Here is a 20,848-nt window from a genome sequence, read left to right as displayed (position 1 = left end):
TTATCAATAAAATTAACAAAGGTACGAAAATCGAGGGATCATAATGAATAGAACCAAAAGATATCTCAAGCTTAAGGAAGATGGAGATATTACATAACAACATAGTTAAAATGCAACTCCTCATATCAACTTGTTTAGATGATATCACATAGCAATAAATACTTAGCGCTCATCCTAAAAGATTAAAAAGATACAAGCATCCCCTTTATAATTCCACATCCATACTCCCCACAAAGATATAACAATTAAGCACAAGTTCATTTAAGAACTCTCCCCCATAAAATGTCATTCCCGAGAGAACAACATGAGTGACCTTTCTTTTGCGAGAAAGAAGGATTTGTGGACATTAAGAAATCACAAGGCTTTATATCCATAGTATCGACATAAATTAATCTCAAGGCCAGTTACGAACAACGAGACAAATTTACTCGATTTTACTCAACATAAGAGAATCTTACGGAGTGCGTCAAGCAGCAAAACACAAAAGTGTGATCAAAAAGATCAATACTGCGAGAAAAATCTCAAAGAGTTTGTTTTATTTTCTGTTTATAAAAAACATAATAGATTTAATTTCTGAGCATATATGAAATATTAGCTCGATTCACGAGAACGTAAAGGCACAAATATTTCATTATATTTTTACAATAATTAAACCAATAATGATTACATACTGCAAGTTCTTCTTCCAACGACTCTAAAATTTAAATAAATAAATCTAAAAACATGCAAGATGAAAAACGTTGGAAATAGTTATGTGTAATCACAATCTTTGCCATACCAAACTCTAGTTATCTTTCTCAAGAATAAAATACTCAAAAGAAGTTTCCTAGACAACAAAATACAAGAAAGCAAAATAAAATCATATATAGTCCGCGACTTGTGTTTTGAGAGAGCCGAGGTCTTCTGAAGCTCTTCCTAGTTCCGAATTGAGAAGATGGAGATCCCCTTTGGCAGCAGACAATTGTTCAAACACCACTTTGATGTCACTCATAATGATTCCTGAAAATGCGAGGGGTACCCAAATACACCTCAAGCTAAAACTTTTCCTACCTCTAAGTCATTTCTCCGAAAGTGATTGTCTATGGACTGAGTCGAGACAACACAACTAATCGGTTCACACTTCGCGTGATTGTCTATGGATACGAGATCGAGACAATACAACAACGAAGTGTGTTTACTTGATACAAAGTTTCGGACTTAACCAAACACAATAGGATTGCTTATCAAGTAAATAGGAATTAACGTTTGTGTAATTTACTTTAATTATAATAAAACAATTATAATACGGAAAATAAAAGTAAATGACACAGCAAGATTTTGTTAACGAGGAAACCTCAAATGCAAAAAAACCCCGGGACCTAGTCCAGAATTGAATACTCTCAATATTAAGCCGCTACACAAAATTACACCTAACTACATATAGTTGAGACCAAGTAACTATCCCTATAGTTCACTTAGTTCCGTCTGTATTCCCACGCCTCCGACCTATGAATAAGTCACGTACTTGGAACAACCTCTTTGGTTCGTATTCCAAACAGTAAAGGAATAATAAATCTGTTTGGTATCAACTCTATATAACCAAGTGATATGAGTCGGACAAAGGCTATTCCGTTTATCTTAACATAAATTCTTCATCGGGTCTAGATCTATCTTATGTTTAATCACCCTAAGGTAATCGTTTAAGATTAAGCCAATCAATATCTTTAATCACAAAGAAACGTATTGATGCCGATCTGCTCAATTAATCAATCCAATCTACCACAAGGATAAACCGATTATTAATTGGATCCTCATTTACCGAAACAAGTATTGTGCACACCAAAGATTATAAAACCCAAGTCAGATCTTCAATATCTTCTTTGCATTCAAATCTTCTTAAATCTTCAATAAAACCCTGCACACAATCACTTGAATCTATTGTGATCAATCACGCACAGAACGGAGTCTGTTAACAATGGATTATCACAAGATCGTCTTTAGAACTAACAACAGTCTAAAGATCCCTATCGAAACTCTGAACTAGTTTGAGTGAATCTTATATCAGAAGAGAAGATTCTCAAGAATAAACAAACTAGGTGCAATCAGATTTCAACCACCGTTAGTCAATCAAATCAATCGAAAACAAAGATAAACCGCAATTATCTAGTTTCCCACCAACGGGTCGCGCTAGAGCTTCTCAATCCCAAAGAAGACTTTAAAACGACCGGCCGTAAGAGATTTCACCTAATTAGATTACTCTCCTCTCCGATAGGCGGCTACACCAGTAACAAAGACAAAACAGGAAGTATGTTGTTACGAAGGATTAGTTTGCTAGAAGGGCAAACTTCGTATATTTATAGACAAGGAAGTTTGGACACCAAGGAATTTCCAAAACCGAAAATATTCTCAAGATATTCATAAATGCACAGATTCGGTTTTCATAATTACTGGAAATGCTCTGTCCAAAAATAACAATCGAAATCTCTTGGAAAATATAATTAGTAAATGCACATTACTAATTCTGTAATTTTCATACAAATGAAATTAATAACCTTAATTAAAAGATTCTTAACTTATTTGTGTTTCGATCCTGGGATTCTCTTCCCTTAGCCGTTAAGGAATATCTTTGAACAATTATAGAAATAAACATTCTCAGCACGTGTTCAAAGTTTGTCGACATCTTAACTTTGGAAGTTCTCTTTCACACTTACAACCTTGAAACCGATTTTCCACACTTCCAAACAAGTTTAAAATTGGTTCATATGACTTTCAAGAACTATGTGATTGATCAAACCAACATTCAATCACGATCATGGGTTTACGGTTCTACCCAAACAAGTTTCGGTTCTACCTCCATGTGAGTACTACGCATAGTCACACTAGCTTCCCAAAAGATTCGGTTGACTAGGTACTAAGATCGGTTCCCCACATATATATGATATCTAACTTATAGTGTTGCACATGTTCACAAGATCGGTTCCCCTTTCTGCTGTAAACCTTGCTGCACCCTATACAAGGATCGGTTCCCCTTGATGTACTGCACCCCTTACAAGGATTGGTTCCCTTTCCCTTACAAGGATCAGTTCCCTTTCCCCAAGGCAGACATAATCCGATCATACCAAGGTGATTACTTAAGATTGGTTTTACTAATAAAAGTTATACCAATACAAAAGTCAGGCCTTTGTGAATAGTTCTACGAAAAACACAACAAGTTGTGCACGGTTCTACTTTATCACACATATTGGTTGTTCATAACATATGCAATGAATAACAAAACCAATAACACCTGGCAATTTCCTTTTCGGTTCACAAAACAAGTTTATGAACTTACTTCCTTAGAACACATGTAAACATTGTTCCCTAGGATGAAATCCTCACCTCATACCCATACATAATCACAATAGCATTCAAATGATTATGGCGATGTCTTATCTACAAAGTTTAATGGTTAAGCAATAAACCTCGTATTGTATTCCTTAATACTATGTCTATCTAGAGTTCAAATATGCTTCGCAGTTATGTTTTGAATATGCACGACTTGAAAGATACGTTAGGGAATGAAACAGTTCAAGTCAAATATCACTAACCTCAAGTGGAAGGATGATTGTTGTCGTTGTAGCTCCTTGCTTCTTCACATCTTCAAGTCTTCGCAATACTTGTAATGTCTCATATCCTAATACTTTCAAGCTAACCTATACGAAGTTTAACTCTAGTACATAATCAAGCGACTCTTAACATGAGTTTTGATTCACTAAAATATGACAACCAAACTAGACATACCAACGCTTAGTGGGTTCAACCGAGCCATGCTCTAACAATCTCCTCCTTTGTCAATTTTAGTGACAAAACTCTTACAACATATGGATAAACAAATTACAATAAAATTCATTACAATCCGCTTTATTCCCGATTCAACAGCACAGTGAAACTGTTTACATTCAATCCTGGAAAATGTTGTTGTTGACATTATAATAACAAAGAAAATACTCCCCCTAAGGAAGATAGGTAGATATTCAATCCGCACGTCTTTGTTATACCAATCTATATGACGTGTTACTCCCCCTTAGTCTTTGCTTTCACTCTTTCGTTAGATAAAACATTCAAGTACCAATGTTCTTTTCCTTAGTGATACCAATTAATATAAAATCAATGCTAGTATCACTTGTTTACTCCATATATTTCTCCCCCCTTTTGTCACAAAACTGACAAATAAACGAAAAAAATAAAGGACAACACGAAAAGAATCTTACAAATCTCAGAATAAACTTGTAAACCTGTAGAGTTAGGCACGAGGGTTCCACACATCATGTTCTGATAACCAATATCAAAACTGAAACTACAAGTAGTCTTATTTTGATATGTTACCAAGGAAACAATTGCCCGAAACAATTTTTCCCATTTAGTTTAGCAAACCAAAAACGACTAATCACATTAGTTCTTTTGCTAAACCGATTGTTCAAAAACAACCGCTTAATTCGATAAGACCAAAATAAAGAATAAACTCCATTTTTCTCATCAGGTTCTAATTATCCATAAACTTAGACCTTTGAATTTTAAACAAACCAAATACTAGGTTAGTTAACTAGTATTTCTTTGTTTAGGCATTCGATTAGACTTGAATAACCGAAACCTCACTTTGATAAGACAAACTAAGATCAGAATTAACTTAGTTTCTTATCCGGAATCGAATTGGACTAAATAACTCATCCCGTACACATATTATTTCGTTAAGCCATAGATAATTCATACAAACCAAAATAAATCAACTTGCATAATTATTCACCTTAACCGGAAGCAATTGAAACAATAATAGACATTATAAGCACCGCAATTGCACCGTAATTTTATAAGCCTAAATGATTGATACCATAAAAAAGCAAGATAACAATAGTTTTTCTTAACCGGAACCAATTGAATCACACACACACCAATTGTACCGGAATTTTGTAAGCCTAAACGATTGATATCACATAATAAAGCAAGATAACAATAGTTTTTTTTAACAGGAACCAATTGAAACACACATCCACACACACATCATGGAATAAATATCAATTGAACCTAAATTTCGTTAAGCAAAAGCAACAATATATATAATATAAACTCAGGATTTTCTTAAACACGAAAAAAATTAACTAACAAGATTGTTACCTCAAATTTCGCATCCACTTCTCCAATATGATTGCATCTTCGTCCAGGGAGAATTGATATCAAAATATCACCACGTTGTCATCCTTATGGGTCCGTGAGCACAAGAGTTGTATCAGGACTCATTTAAACAGACAATTCTAATCAACCTTGTTCTTAGCTCAACTGATAAAGATCTAGAGCACAAGAGAAACATGAGATTTCAAGAACAAATATGAAAAACTACTAGGAATTTTAAAACAAAACCATTATGTGTCAAGAATAATACCATTCTTGAACGAATTTTACATCTTCCATTCCATGATCCAGGAAGAGGCAAAATTTACCATAATCAAAGTATGTTATGGTAGGCATCCATTAAATGCCTATCATGAACAACATGATTTTTTGATAAACATCTATAGTTTTACCTGTTTTAGTAAGTAGTAAGTTTTCATCTTTACGGGAAAAGGATGTGGAGTTCTTACCTGTATTTGGCATCCTCCTGGCCTTCCTGAAGTCCTTGATTTTGCTAATTTATTTTTTGAACTTAGAAATAGTATGTTTAACCTTAGTACAAAGGCTCAAACCAGTAGTAGTTTCTTATACAGATTCTTTCAGTGTCCCTTTCTTCCTGTTAATTGATGACCACTCAAATTAGACTTTATCCAACTGGGAACATCGGATCTTGTCTTGGTCTCAACTCGATTAACCTTTTGAAAATCATTAAAATTGTGAAAAGGTTGTGTCGAGCATTTATAGGAAAACATGGTCTATCACAGCATTGATTCCTTTGCCTAAAGGTTGGATGTTGATAACCTGCACTGTTAAGAGTATTAGTATTAACATATAATTTTGGTTTGATCACTTCCTGTGATGCCCAAATAAGTACATCATGAAGTTTTTCATTCCTTATGCGACAACGACATTTCTTTTCCAGGTGACCGTTTTTACCACAATAATAACACTTGTAAAAAGTGTAATTATCTGGAACCTTGTGTGTTGTTTTTGGAGGTTGATATTTGCTCCTCTGATCTTTAACTGCTGATTTACATTTATTGGAAACCCTGGGTTGAACGGAAGCACTAGTTTCGACAAATTTGACCTTTGTGCTGATACTTGGAGCATTTATTACCTTATAACCCAATCCTCGTGTGTTATGATGATTTTTACTTGCTCATAGTATAATGGTAGATTTGTTTGAACTATCAATGCACTTTTTCAAGTTTTCTTCCAACAACACGATATTATTATTAGCAGCAGTTAAATCATCCTTAAGCTGTTTTTCTCACTCGAGAAAAACACTTTCTCTGTCTTTAGAACAAATCTGTTGAGAGTTTAACATTGCATCATTCCTTGCAAGTTTTTCTTCCAACATAATGAGATTATTATGAAGTCATTCAAATTCTAGGTTCCTTGAATGTGCTTCTTCTTCGCGATCCTCAGGGAGGGATTGTATTGAATAGTAATCACAATCATAACCTTTAACGATCTTTCTCAGTTTATTGTTTTCTTGACAGAGAGGAGTCAGAAATGGAGTCAGACATGATGTCAGTCTTTTTCCTTTTAAGAGATGGTCAAAAAACTTAATGTATTGTGAGACTTCCTCATCAACATCTTCATCAATGTCAGACTCACTTTCGAGAGAAAGTTCATCCAACTGTCTTTCTAGGCGTGTTTCCTAATTATCCACAGTTTTAGATGATGTGGAAGATGTGACAGTTTTCTCATGTGAACCGACCTCTGGAAACATGTCTGAACGATTCCGAACTGGTGCTACATTTTTTGAGATTTCATCTTTGTCCATATAATCAGACTGCTTCAAACACAAACTTATTAGGTCTTAACGTGTTTGCCTGCTCTGTTACCAACTGAAAGTACAGGGGGTACCAAGATACATTACCAATTTTTTGTTACGCAATCTATAAGGACAAACTCAACACACCTCCGAGAGTAAAAACTCAATCAAGGAAAGTACCTAGAGTTATATCTTTCTCTCTCTTCTTGTTAGAACGTTTAAAGAATTGAATCCGTGAACCTAACTTACAAAGAGAGTTCTTGGATGGTACCAAATACTAATGTCCAGGGATCAATCAAGTCTTTTCCAACTAACAAGGTTGGACCTAACTACTGTGATTGATCAACGCACAATATGTGACATTTCAATTATAAAGATAAACAATATAATACGGAAAAGAAATAACACAGACACCAGAAGTTTTGTTAACGAGGAAACCGCAAATGCAGAAAAACCCCGAGACCTAGTCCAAATTGAACACCGAACTGTATTAAACCACTACATACACTAGCCTACTACCAATTAACTTCGGTCTGGAATGTAGTTGATCCCTAAACGGAAATCCACTGATTAAGGTACAGTCGCGCTCCTTACGCCTCTTGAATCTCGCAAGACTCTGCGCAATTGATTCCCTTTAGCTGGTCTCACCCACAACTAAGAGTTGATTCAACCTCAATTGAAGACTTTACACCAAATCTGCCTCACATAGATTAAGCATATAATTGATTTCCTAATTTACGATCTAAACGAATGATCAGATCAAACGATAGATCCAGGTGATGGAAATCGATAGCAACTTAGACAAAAGTCTGGCTATCCTCAAAATACGGACTTATGCAACCCGAAGTGCATCTAATTAGATTATTATTCGCCTCACAAGTATAAAACTTGCGGAATCAACAAAGTATGAGGCGAACAGACTCTGATGATTACTATCTATCTTGATTGTTGGAGAAATCTCTACAAACAATCAAGATCAGGATACTCAAGTTATCAAGATAAAAGATAACTGGACCTAGCTTCACGATTCCCCATGAAGTCTTTATAGCCGCTAAACCCTAAAAGGGTTTCTGGAGAGGACGACTCTAGATATAACTAGGACACACCAAAAAGTAGTGTCGGGATTCAAAGATCCAAGTTTCCAAGAGTTCCCATTATATAGACTTCAAAGCCTAGGTTGCTTTATATTTAAGCTAAGATAGCTTTGGAACCAAGCAAGCAATATCCACCTTTAGATGAAAGCTTTGAATCTTAATCACATATACAAGATATACACTATGGTTAGGTAAACCGTAACCGAACCTTGTATAAAGACTATGTTGAACATGGTTATCTGAAAATAGCCGATTTGAACTTAAACGATTAACACTCATTTTCACGTTTACCAAGACATTAATATTGAGTCACAATAATGTGATCAATTGAGTCTAGTGTTAATTGGAGAAATGATCAAATGCAAATTACTTCATAGAAATAATTTAATTGCAATTGAATCATGATCGACATAGTTTGTAAATGTACAAGGTACAACTTGAAGTGTTCGTGAATTGGCTGAGTCACAGTACGCGGACTGGTTTGCGAACTTATATGCAATTACCGAGTTCCGTAGTCTATAAAACTTTTCAGTTCATAAATCGGTTTGCACACTTTATGCAATTACCAAGTTCCAGACTCTATAGAACTTTTCGGTTCACGTACCGATTTGCAAACTTTGAATCAACTCAAAGTTCTGGAATCTATAGAACTTTTAAGTTCATGTACCAGTTTGCAAACTCAAGACCTTTGCTGGTTCCGGAGTTCACAGAACATTTAGCTTGCATACCGGTTTGGGTACTAAACTGGCTATAGAACATAGAACTGTTTTGGATCGCATACCGATTTGATTATTTTAACCCGGTTTCCTTACCACAGTTCTACAATTGTTTGTATGCGAATATACATACCTATCTGGATCACGAGACAAACGGATTTTTCCATGATGTACATACGTATATGCTTATCACACAAATCTGAAAGTCGGTATATAGCTACTCCGCTACGTTTACAATACATGTAATATGGCTTCAGACATATAACATTTTTCTCCGTTTGTAAGGCTGATAACATTGTCGTTTATTCCGAATATAGTAGTTATATATTTCTCTAAATCAATTCGAAATATTCCTGAATAAATAACAATGAAACTTATCACTGTTCCAAGCTATTTTCGAATGATAAATTTGAATCATGATTTGGTTCCGAACAATAAATTGTTCCCCATCGAATTTGATCAATTATGAACAAATGTTCATTAAGCTTAGTCATTATATTTCGAGAAATTCGTAAACTAAATATTTAGTTCTCAACTCGAAATTCTGGTCTATGCAAGCTAGTCTAATTAGTTAGGCGACAATCGTCTCAAGATAGAAAAGTGAATATAACTTAAGAAATAGGTGGTTCAGTCTTCACTTACTTTTTGTTGATGAAGTTCTCCAAAATCTTCGGTTTATCTTCGCCTTCAAACAGCAGAACGCAAATGATGACTGACTCATTTCTCAACTCCACTATCCTAGACTGAGACTTAACTAATTGTGGACTAGAAATCAAGATATAGTTTTGACAACTAAATTTGACAACAATCTTGATATACACTTGTGAGTTCGACCGAGCAATGCTCTAACAAAACATATCAAGAATATTCTTCATATAGGAGATAAGCTAGCTAATTTTACTCCAAATCTAGATGTTATTTGTCCATTTTGTACTCAGCATGTTGAAACATCATCTCATATCATTATGAATTGCATCTTATCCAAAGATATGCGGTTCGCAACCCAAAGAAGTATCAAACATTTCCGATGAGATCATATTAGGCTGGCAGGCTAATAACAATCTCAACCTTGAAGATTGGATTTGTGAATGGTTTGACAGTTTACATGGGAATCAAATCTATGAAGAAGACCTTATTAAAAGGGAAATTTTAGCTTGGTGTATTTGGTCAAAAAGATATGAAAAATGTTCAAAACAGTGATCCATCTCTAGAAGTGATTTCTCATAACTGAGGGAAATTCTTAAATGAACAGGCATTAGGATTGTCACTAATGAAATAATAGTGGAAAGAGAAAACAAAAAACAATGTTCATTGGATACCTCCTCATGGCGGGTGCTTTTATTATTAATTTTGATCGCTCTTTTCATGATACTACTAAAACCAGTGGCATTGGTTTAATTCTCCATAATACTACAGGGTCACACAAGGAAGCTAAATACATCTGTCTGGCTGGAGTAGTCAGTGCAAGACAAGTAGAATGCAAAGGATTATAGGAAGCGATGAATTGGGCGGAAAACTTGCAATAGGAGAAGGTGTATTTTGAACTTGATTCAAAGCTCGTGGTGGAAGCAGTCAATAAGGAAATTTTTAGCATTGACTGAAAACTTCATAAGTTAGTGGCAAATATTAAACTTAAATTAGAGATTTTTCTCCTGACCATGTAATAATATGTCAAAAAAGAGGGATAAAGTAGCGGATATAACTAGCTAAAGTTACAAAAAATGAGCGGAGTCTGGAATAACTCTGCTCCTAGCAATATCAATGTTCAATTGATGTAGCATATTAGTCATGCAAACTCCTAATTATGTCAAACTAATTATCTTGTTTAAAAAAAAAGGAAAGGAAAAAGCTTGTTGTCTTGATTTTTTAAATATATGTCATGCTTCAAAGAAAAAAAAAGTGTCATGCTTCTGTATGTCTGTTTTATTCGCATTAGTAACTCCCAACCGGACTAATGAAGATTCACATACAACTCAAAAGGATGTTGTTGGGTGTACAATCCGGGTATTTGTTCTTTTCTTGCTTGGCTGATTAGTCCAAATCCGGTTCATCTGAATCACACGTATTACATACAATTCAAAAAATCATTAAAAATTAGAGATTACAGAAAACTTTTGAATCCAATACAAACATGCAACGTTACTAATAAGAGATTTCACATTACTGGGGACGGTACCAAAATTCATCCAATATAAATATAAGGCCAAAAAGAAAAGAAAAAAAAAACTTTGAGTTATAGGTGTATAAGCCATGTGACGCCTCTCATTAACCAGAGGGTAAATGAGTTGATCACTCCCGAGGATACATGGGATCAAGAAAAACTTGATACTTATTTTGATCCAGAAATAAAAGCGAGAATCCTAGCTATTACTCCAAGAACTGAAGAACAATACAAAGGCAGATGGCAACATCATCCTTCAGGAACCTTTTCGGCAAAAAATGTTTATAACTTTCTCATTAACCAAGATCAAGAGAGTAATTCATTAACCTCCTTTCCCTGGCATAAAATATGAAAAATCCAAGTAATCCCAAGAATAAAGTTATTCATCTGGAAATTATCTCAAAAAGCTCTTCCAACTAACTCAAGACTTGGAGCACATAATTCAGACATAAACACGGAGTGTCCAATGTGTAATTCCCAAGAGCAAGAATCAGAACAACATCTTTTTCTCTTTTGCCCCTTTGCAAGAGCAATTTGGTTTGGTCTTTCTCTAGAAGCGGTGAACACTAAAATTACTTCGGATTCCATAGAAAATTGGGTAAAAGAGTGGATCACGGACCAAGATTTCAATCTACTATCGGATAAAATAGCTACTATATCCTGGTTCATTTGGAAGCACAGATGCTCGGTAGTTTTTGAGAAAATAAACCCGAACCCGATTCACCTTATGGAGCAAATCAAGAAATATCTAAACTAGAATACTCAGGCAAGGGTCCAAAACTTAATGAAGATAGAAAGAAGAAATAACCCCAAAGAGAAATGGTCTGACCTAGCTTCAGATTGGATAATATTTATTGATGCGGCTTTCAAGAAAGAGGATTCGACCATGGGATATGCTTTTTTACTTTACTTTGTGGATAACGAAACATTTATGTATATTGAAGCTGGTTCGGAGTGCGCCTCCTCAACCTTTCATGCAGAATCAAAAGCTTTACTAAAGGCATCTTCATGGTTAAGTAAAAATATATTATCCACTGTCTCAATAGTAACAGACTGCAAAACTTTGGTGGAGACGTTCAACAAGTCTTGCAAAGACTCTCCTTTGATTGCGGATAACACCATACAAGAAGTGATCTCAATTATGAAGAAACTTCCGCAAGCCCAGGTAAAGTATATAAACAGGAAATATAACTCTGCAGCGGACCACATAACAAAAGAAGCTCGAGTAAAGCAACTTCGGTACAGGTTCTCTCACATTCAGCACAAGGTTTTAAAATCTAGTGTTATTTCCAATATTTTTGATAAAAATGAGATTTTAAACATGTTGTACTATATTTCTTAATTAATATAATTCTTGTTTACATCAAAAAAAAATAAAAAATGTTACACCTCTAATCAGACATCAGAAAAAATGAAAACTAAAACACCTGATATGGACCGAGTTAGACGCTTCAGATCCCAAATCCGGTCCAAAACAAACACGGTGTAGTCAAACATCGATGTCTTGTACAGCATTTTTCAGTCGGACTTTGGACTTGCTGAGAAAGATGTTGAGGATGAAGCGTTTGATGGTTCTTCAACATCATCGAAATTCGACAGCGTTTGAATCTTCATTGTCGAAATTAACTGTAGTAAGTAGAAACCATGATCACAAAGAGATGCTTTACCTTCCTTCTCAAAGAACTACCTATCGATTCCTCGACTTTTTTCAGGTTTCTCCATCTCTTTTCAATCTTGTTATTTTTGTGTCTCTTTTTTCAATTCGATCCAAAAGAAATTCGTCATCTTTTATTGTTTCGCAGTTAGGTGATAAAGAGGCCATCGCCAAAGAGCGTGCTAGACTGTAAGTGTCCTCTTTCTAAAACCCTAATTTATCATCAAGGTTGAATTTTTCTTGGGTTTACTGATTACTGTGTATGTGCAATATAGGGCAGATCGGATGAAATGAATAGAGGGTATTTTGCTGATATGCAAGAGCTTAAGAAGCATGGTGGTAAGGTGAAAGTTCAATTTTTGTGAAACTTTGGGGTGCAGTTAGTGTTAGGGTTGACTTCCTTCCATTGGATACATTAAATTTTTGATAAAATTATTGAAATTTTGGTTATAATGCAGATTGTAGTGGCAAGTGACACAATTGTTCCAGCAATAGAAGCTGTAAAATTCCCATCCTTGGATGCAACTTTCTCTGATGGTACATGTATTAAGTTACCTGTTGCTTCTGAAGAAAATGCTGATGGAGGCAGCAAAATGATCACGCCTCATGCATCCTTGATATGTCTTTCTTTTCGAGCACACTCTCAGGTTTGTCGAATTTGGTTTTCTATTAGGGTTTATATGCTGAACATGAGTTTTTAGGTCGTTTCACATGTATTTAGATCACTCATATTGTCCTCAAACATAGAGTTAATGAAATGAAAAGCTTTTTATTGCCTTGTTGATTTTACAATGTACACTCAAGTTAACTTCGAATTGCGAAACCAGTGAAAAGGTTTATGTATATAACGTTAACAAATTAGGAATCTTAAGCATTGCTTAAAAGTCAATAATAGATGTCAAACAGTGATTTGATTAATATCTGATGCTACAACTTTATTTTCTTGTCCTCAACAGAAAATGATTGATTCTTGGAGTGTACCATTCGTTGATGCATTCAGTGCTTCTGACAATCTCCGTGTGTATGAGGTACGTATTGATTATTTGCTCTCCAGAATTGATGCTTTACTAAAGATTATTTAGTTTTCTTATCCTTAGTTTGGAACTCTATTTTATCTTTCGTTCTCCGTACATGTAATATGGCCGCTCATTCTCTAGCTAGTTGGGCTAGCTCACCATTGTGTCCTTGAACTCAGCTCCAGTTTGGCTTCTGCCTGTTGTTGACTCAAATTGCATATGATATCATTTTGCTTAAGAACAAACTACCTAGTCTCTACTTATGTTGCGAACATGAAAGATGTAGCTTACCTTATATGAATAGAACTATTGATTACTATCGTGTTGATTGAAATTATGGTGCAGCAGCATCTGCACTTCAATTCCTGTATGGCTTTTACGCGAATGATTATTTTTTATAATATTTCAGGTGTCAATCATAGAATCGTGGTTCTTATCATTGAAGCCTATTAGATGGTTACTTCTTCGGTCAACACGACGACCTAGTAGTGATGGAAAGAACGGGACACTTCAAAGGCAGCAAGTTTACTCATTTGGCGACAAGTACTACTTCAGGAAAGAGCTTAAAATATTGAATCTTCTCACAGGGTTAGTTCTGTTCTAAGTTTTTCAAATTATCCCAGTTTACTGAATCTAAAGTCTAAACTGAATTTGATTCTTATTATTGTATTCTACTGTCACTGTACAGGTATATTTTTCTGCTCGACAAGTTTGGAAGAATTAGATGGCAGGGTTTTGGTTTGGCAACAGAAAAAGAGTTGAATTCACTTATAACATGTACTTCCCTCTTGTTGAAAGAGAAGTAAAGTCTTCACAACTGCTGAGAAAGCTTGAACTTAGGTGGAAGCAATTTTTCTTCTGACTTTATTGAATTGAAGGATGGAGAAAAGAATAATTTAGCCAAGAAATTCAGTCACTCCGTGTTTTGAATTACGCAAGGTTGTCTGAGTAGTTTGAGTTTACATGTTCAACACAAAGCCAACCAAACATATACATATTTGCAGTTAATTGTTGTGTACGTCAGTTAAAAAAGACGTAGGAATGGTTATTTGAAAAATACTTGTTGTGTACATGAGTACATCATCGTTATTGCTTATGCCTTAGATGTTTTGACGTTTGCTCTTATGTCACAAATCACTGCACTCATGATTTGCTATGCAGCTAGTTGTCAATTCTCCCACACGAGCCTCCTTTTATAATCCTGTAACTTGGGAGGAGTTTAAAAATGTGCAGATGCCTCAGTTTTGCTGAAGTAATTTGTCCACCTCGGTTAAAATCATGACGATTCTGATACTTACACGGAGGAAAAGAAGAAGTTCGCTATAGGAAGAATGCACAATCAAACAATGCGAATCTGAAAAACATTCTGCAGGACATGTTCTCGGAAATGACCCCAAATCTTGGAATTACCTTAGCAAAAACGAAAACCCCAGGTGACTCAAAGAATGAATCAAGCATATTCATGAAAACTGAGGTGTTTCCAAACCCTCAAATGTAAACATAACAAGGCCAACTATTGAGAAAAAAAAAAAAAAAAAAACCCTAATGGAAGCACAATCTAGAACCTCTCATGGTTGAGAATTTCTAGTCATTAGAAAGTTTACAACGAAAAGAAGAAAAAGAAAAATCACTCCGTTGGCTACATATCTAGTGGACCGAAGGCTCCCCACTCATCAGACTGTGAATCATGGTAAATACCTCCAGACCTTGGTTTTGCTGGTTGATTTGGTCCAACGGGGAAATTCCAGAAGTTATCAGAATTCTTAAAGAATATAAGGAATAAAACAGCTGATGCCATAAAGAGTCCCAACAGCACCAGATATATCTGCCACTCTGTAGTAGAAGAAACAGAAGAATGTCAGTTCATTTATTTGAAGACGTAAGAAGTTTAACTAAACCATCCAATAAACCAGAAACAATGAAAGGGAAAGAGTAACACCTTTCCACTCAGGAGTTACATTCAGCTTTGTCACCACAGTTCCCCATTCAGTAGACGTGGAAACCACCACCCTATCAGCTCCCTTTCCCCTGTCAAACCACTCTAACGGTTAAGGCTCCAAAGACAGAAAAAAACACAAACAGACATTTACTGGGTCATCCAGTCCCAAACATATAATATGAAATCAATCAATACCAACTGATATCTTACTTCTGATGCAATATACAATTGGGAGAGTTTCAAACATAAGAGAATTTATCAAATGAAGTGATTAGATACATCTTGGAATTATGTGCGGCAAATAACCAGATTCATTGAACTATTTATCAATATTTTTTTAAGGCTTCTTTATTAATAAAGACGATGTATGCAATATACTACAATAATATGAAGACCTCTCAACTGCTATATACCATAACTTGGAACACACTTTCAATAAACAGAAACACTTCAATAATGTGAAGACCTCTCAACTGCTATATACCATAACTTGGAACACACTTTCAATAAACAGAAACTGCAGTCCAATTTCAACCAAAACTCGAGGTCCCTATCGAAGATTTAATCCCTGACATACAATGAAAAATGCAACTTTTCTTGCACAAATATATTTCAAATTTCAAATTATTTACCTTTCGCTAGGACAAAACTCCAGTGATGCAATTGAGGTACCAAGATGAAGCCTCTTACTCACGTGGCTGATCACCATGTTATTTACTTCAACTACGATCATATCACCATCTCTGCTTCCCCTGTAGCATGTGAAAGCAATACACTTCCTGTCAGGATCAGTCAACAGCTAGCACACCCGTAATTATCATGGGCAATGCACGACTCCAAAATCATCATGCATGCACTCAAGTATGGCAAAAATGGCAAAATATAGGGCTCGAAGGTGCCCAAAAAACATAGCCTAAACGAAAGAAGGTTATAACTGGAATCCTTACAAAGCAAGATATTTCCCATCGAGGCTCACGGACATGACAGAAGCACTCTTTCCAAGTAGTCTTTTGTACCCGATTCTTTCCCAAGTACTGATAGACCAAACAACGGTCACACCTTTGTTACCTGTTTTGGGATTTCACATACATCAGAAAAATGGAAAGGTAGAAGGGCCAATTTGGCCATTAATTCTTTATTTTCTTAAATAGAACAACTTACCCTTCTGGACTGTACAAAACAGGAAAGGTTTTGTCCCATCTTTCGAAAAACGACAGCATTCAATTTTCTCATCCTAGAAAGAGAAAATATCACTCTGTGCCCAAAAAAAAAAACTTCAAATTTAACAAACTAACAAATATTATACCGTATTACGGGTTAAAGTAGTCAATGGAACCCCATCCTCTAAGTTCCATATTCGAGCAGAACCATCAGTTGATGTAGAAGCTAAGAACTCTGAGTCTAGGCTGGAATACAGAGAGACAACAGATCAGCAGCCACAATAATGTCGAACAACTAGCTGGAGAATGAGATGAGTTTGTAGTCTGGTTGAGAAAGCACACAATACATACTATGAAAGGTTGACTAGACAATTTAAGCTGTCATGTGTAGTCTCCTACCACTACATGTACACACTTATACATGTAAGCATGGAACACAATGTATGCTTGTATGTTTTTACCTGAAATCCATATCCCTGAATGACTTGTGTGCTTTTGGTTCGTCAATAAGGATTCGCAGGCTTGGCCATTCAAAGACTCTCAGGTGCCCATCCTACATGTAATGAGTATGATTGTATTAGGAGGTTAGGCAGGTCAAGGTGCAAGCATGACGATCTTACAGAAAAAACCCACCTCTCCTCCAGTAGCAAATTTAGCACCATCAACACTAAAAGCCAGGCATTTCTGAGGACCAACACCTTCAAGAGGAGGTAGATCTTTGACCAGGATCTTTATATCTTCTTCTTCTTTGTGCTGGAACTCCAACAACCTGCAAGTTTTACAAAACTCTCATTTTCTAGCTTTTCCAAGTAAAATACACAAAAACATGATAATATGATGGAAACAACTTTCCGAACTGATCCACAGGCCGTAATTACTACATGTAGTAACAAATCTAATACCATCAAACCCATAATAAGTCCATTCAATGCAACAAAATGAACAAACCGGGGACCACTTTACTAAGAAATCCATCAGCCCCATTTGTTTGCTTTGCAATTCTAGACGAATTCCAAAATCCTAATAACATGACCTTAGCTTACATCCCAAATCCAGTAACACAACTAACCCCACATAAAATTGAATAAATGAAGAGAAATTCAAAGAAGGTTATTAGTAGCAGTAATTGGCCATCAATTCTTACTACAATTTCACAATCAATAGATTCAATTCCTATAAATGTTTTTAACCGTTAATAACAAAACCCCTATTTCTCAAACCAACAAACTTCAATTAAAAGCATTTAAGAATCATTATGAGGGAAAAGATTTAAGAAATTGAACTCACTTGCAGCCACCAGTAGTAGTGGAGCAAACAATTTCATCTCCACTTGGATGCACAGCAACACTGACAATATTACCATCTTCACATTCATATACAACCTTCAATCAAAAGATTCAAGAAACAATTATTACATTAAAAAAACGATTCAAAAAACCCTAATTCTATAGAGAGAAAGAGTAATTACCTTAGGAGAAGGAGATAGAGAAATAATCTTGGAATCATAAGAAAAGATTTCAAGAACAGAAGGAGAATCACCATGCCTTGATTTTCCCATTACTACTAGATGTTCATTTTCTGGCCGTCTGATCCATGATGCACATGTTACCTTCCCCATATGATCAGCACGATTCTCCATTTCTCCTGTGATCGACTGTTAGAACTTCTGGCGGTGTAGAAGAAGTTGTTGTACTTGTTGTTATGGGTGGTAGTGGACTTTGTAAGTAATGTCAACTGTTTGTTGTTTCTTATTTATAAGAAGAGCAACACAAGAGAATAAATATCTGGAAGAAGAAGAAAAACGGGATATTCGTTGGGAATTTTATGCCGGAAAGGCGTGGTTTCCCACCACCAACATCATCATCAGCAACATCATTGTGATCAAATCCTCTCTGTACTTACTCTAAAAAGTCGTCTAATCCCAATTTGATCATTCATAAACAATAATAACTGTCGAAAAATGGAAGGGTTTTAGTGGGTCCTCCGTAGTTATCCAAATCCAACAGTTCGTTTATGATGTTCGTGAGTGAGACTCTTTGGTATGTGTTGAATTTTGAGCGTCGGATTACTGGGGGATCAAGTTGGTTGCATGAGATATTTAGAATCGATGGTTGTGGTCATAGTCAAATGACACCTAATAGCCCGAGTTTTCACAGCTGGTGCAAATGCAAGAGTGTGTCTGGCTGAGAGTCAGCGTTTGTTTCTAGTCTCAGGACTCTCAGGTTTTGTGTTCTTCTCAACTTATGTGGTGTAAACTCAAGCCCACATACTGTATGTCTTTCATGGGCCAAGCTTCCCTGGTTCATTTCCCGAATCCCCTCCCTACGTGTTGGTGCAAGACTCTATGTGTCATTATGTTGTTGTTCATCAGGTTAATCTGGACCTGATACCACGACAATCAATGAGACAAGAACACGTAATCCGGTATGGCAGTACTTTCTAGCTAGTGCAAATTATGGTGGCTCTCTTCGCACATCAGTTTTGGAAGTCATGAAAAATGGAGACGTGTCAATCTCTCGTCTCAAAGAAAGGAACTTCGGGTTAGGATCTCTGCGAGTGTTATGTGATGTTATGGAATGAGCGAAGCGCTCGCACTTTTTAAAGGAAGGAAAAATCAAGTGAAGCTTTCATCAACAGGATAAAAAATCTTACTCTGCATTGGGCTTTCACCCATCCTGTATGGTAAATAATCCTCCAGAATGAGAGATACATATAACACATCTGTAAAGGGACAGTTACAGAGACTCAACTAAATACAGGCTATGCAGGATAAGGGTACACCTCTGTAACAGAAACAGAAAACTAGAAAAATACAGTGTTACCGATGCATTAACTTCAGGTACTCTTATACCCCCTCTCAACCTTAGTATGCATAAGCTTGGACACAAAAGTGAAAAATAAATCTGAAGCAAACCTTTAATGAAGATGTCAGCCAGCTGAAGAAGGGATGACACAAATTTGATAAAAAGAAACTAAGATTGCACCAAGTCTCTAACAAAATGATAATCAATCTCAATGTGCTTAGTTCTAGCATGGAAAACTGGATTGCATGCTAAACTACTAGACTAAGATTATCACACAACAGAGTATAAGCTTCATAGGAAGAGATACCTAATTCCCTGAGCAAGTAAGACAAACAGAGCATCTCAAAAGAAGTGTTGGCAAGAGCTTTATATTCTACTTCAGCTGATGACCTTGAAACAGTAGGTTGCTTCTTTGAAGTCCAAGAAATTAAAGAAGAACCCAAGAAAACATCATAGTCAAAACTGTTTCTCCTAGAATCAGGATAACCATCCCAGTATGAATATACAGTAATAGTGGAGATATCCGAAGAACCAAGAGTAATACCTGAACCTAAACTGCATTTTAAGAATCTTAAAATTCTCTTGACCAGTTGCAAGTGCTCAGTGGTAGGTTGATGCATGAATTCTGATTCATAACTAACAAAAAAAACTATATCAGGTCTAGTCATTGTAAGATATTGCAGCCACCTACTAGACTCCTGTAATGTAATAGATCATGCATTGGTTCACCATCATATAAAGAACATCTTGGACCTTTAGCAACTGGAGTACAACATGGATTACAATCCACCATGTCAACTTTAACTAATAATTCCAGACTATACTTCTTTTGAGTAAGTAACATTGTTTGAGTATGAAAATTTCTTTCTACTTCAATTCCTAAGAAGTAATGCAGAGGACCTAAATCCTTCATTTTAAATTCATCACTAAAAAAACCAATGAGAGTAGAAAGTAGAATACCTGAGCTTCCAGTTAAGATAATATCATCAACATACAATAATAAGTACATAGCCACTTTGGCAAACTGGTAGAGGAATAAAGAATGATCACATTTGGATTGAATAAAACCATATTGAAGAAGAAACCCACTAGACCTCTGAAACCAAGCCCTTTGATCTTCTTTTAAACCATACAAAGACTTCTTAAATTTGTATACATAATCTTATTTTCCTTCAACTTTGAAACCTGATGGTTGTTCCATAAAGACACATTCATTCAGATGTCCATGCAAGAAAGCATTGGAGACATCTAGCCGTTGAATTTGCCAACCTTTTGAAGCTGCAATAGTAAGAACTATTCTTATAGTAGGTGCTTTCACTACTGGACTAAAAGTAGCAGTGTAATCAACTGCATCTAACTGATTATACCCCTTTGCAACTAACCTACTCTTGTACCTCTCA

General features: G+C 35.7%; 2 protein-coding genes across 3 annotated transcripts; one reads left to right on the top strand and one right to left on the bottom strand.

The window, feature by feature from the left end:
• The first annotated feature begins 12,363 nt into the window (after positions 1-12,363).
• On the top strand, positions 12,364-14,658 carry LOC113310864 (mitochondrial ATPase complex subunit ATP10-like). 2 transcript variants are annotated; one of them, XM_026559672.1, is made up of 7 exons: positions 12,364-12,587; positions 12,678-12,718; positions 12,810-12,873; positions 12,988-13,176; positions 13,486-13,557; positions 13,955-14,133; positions 14,234-14,658. In XM_026559672.1, the coding sequence occupies exons 1-7, from the start codon at positions 12,375-12,377 to the stop codon at positions 14,349-14,351; spliced, it is 876 nt and encodes a 291-aa protein (XP_026415457.1). In that variant the 5' UTR covers positions 12,364-12,374; the 3' UTR covers positions 14,352-14,658. The 2 variants fall into 2 exon arrangements, with proteins under 2 accessions (XP_026415457.1, XP_026415458.1); XM_026559673.1 differs by having other exon boundaries at positions 12,412-12,587; positions 12,805-12,873.
• Positions 14,659-14,925: 267 nt separating this feature from the next.
• On the bottom strand, positions 14,926-18,585 carry LOC113310863 (SEC12-like protein 1). Its single transcript, XM_026559671.1, has 10 exons — positions 18,113-18,585; positions 17,932-18,026; positions 17,278-17,413; positions 17,106-17,197; positions 16,791-16,890; positions 16,646-16,718; positions 16,432-16,552; positions 16,117-16,236; positions 15,485-15,573; positions 14,926-15,378 (listed from the first exon to the last, which is right to left on the bottom strand). Exons 1-10 carry the CDS (start codon positions 18,281-18,283, stop codon positions 15,185-15,187), a joined length of 1,191 nt encoding a protein of 396 aa, XP_026415456.1. The 5' UTR covers positions 18,284-18,585; the 3' UTR covers positions 14,926-15,184.
• Positions 18,586-20,848: the final 2,263 nt, after the last annotated feature.

Source organism: Papaver somniferum, chromosome 9 (assembly GCF_003573695.1).
Source record: "Papaver somniferum cultivar HN1 chromosome 9, ASM357369v1, whole genome shotgun sequence".
In the NCBI taxonomy this organism is placed as follows: domain Eukaryota; kingdom Viridiplantae; phylum Streptophyta; class Magnoliopsida; order Ranunculales; family Papaveraceae; genus Papaver; species Papaver somniferum.
This window is presented reverse-complemented; position numbering and strand designations above follow the sequence as displayed.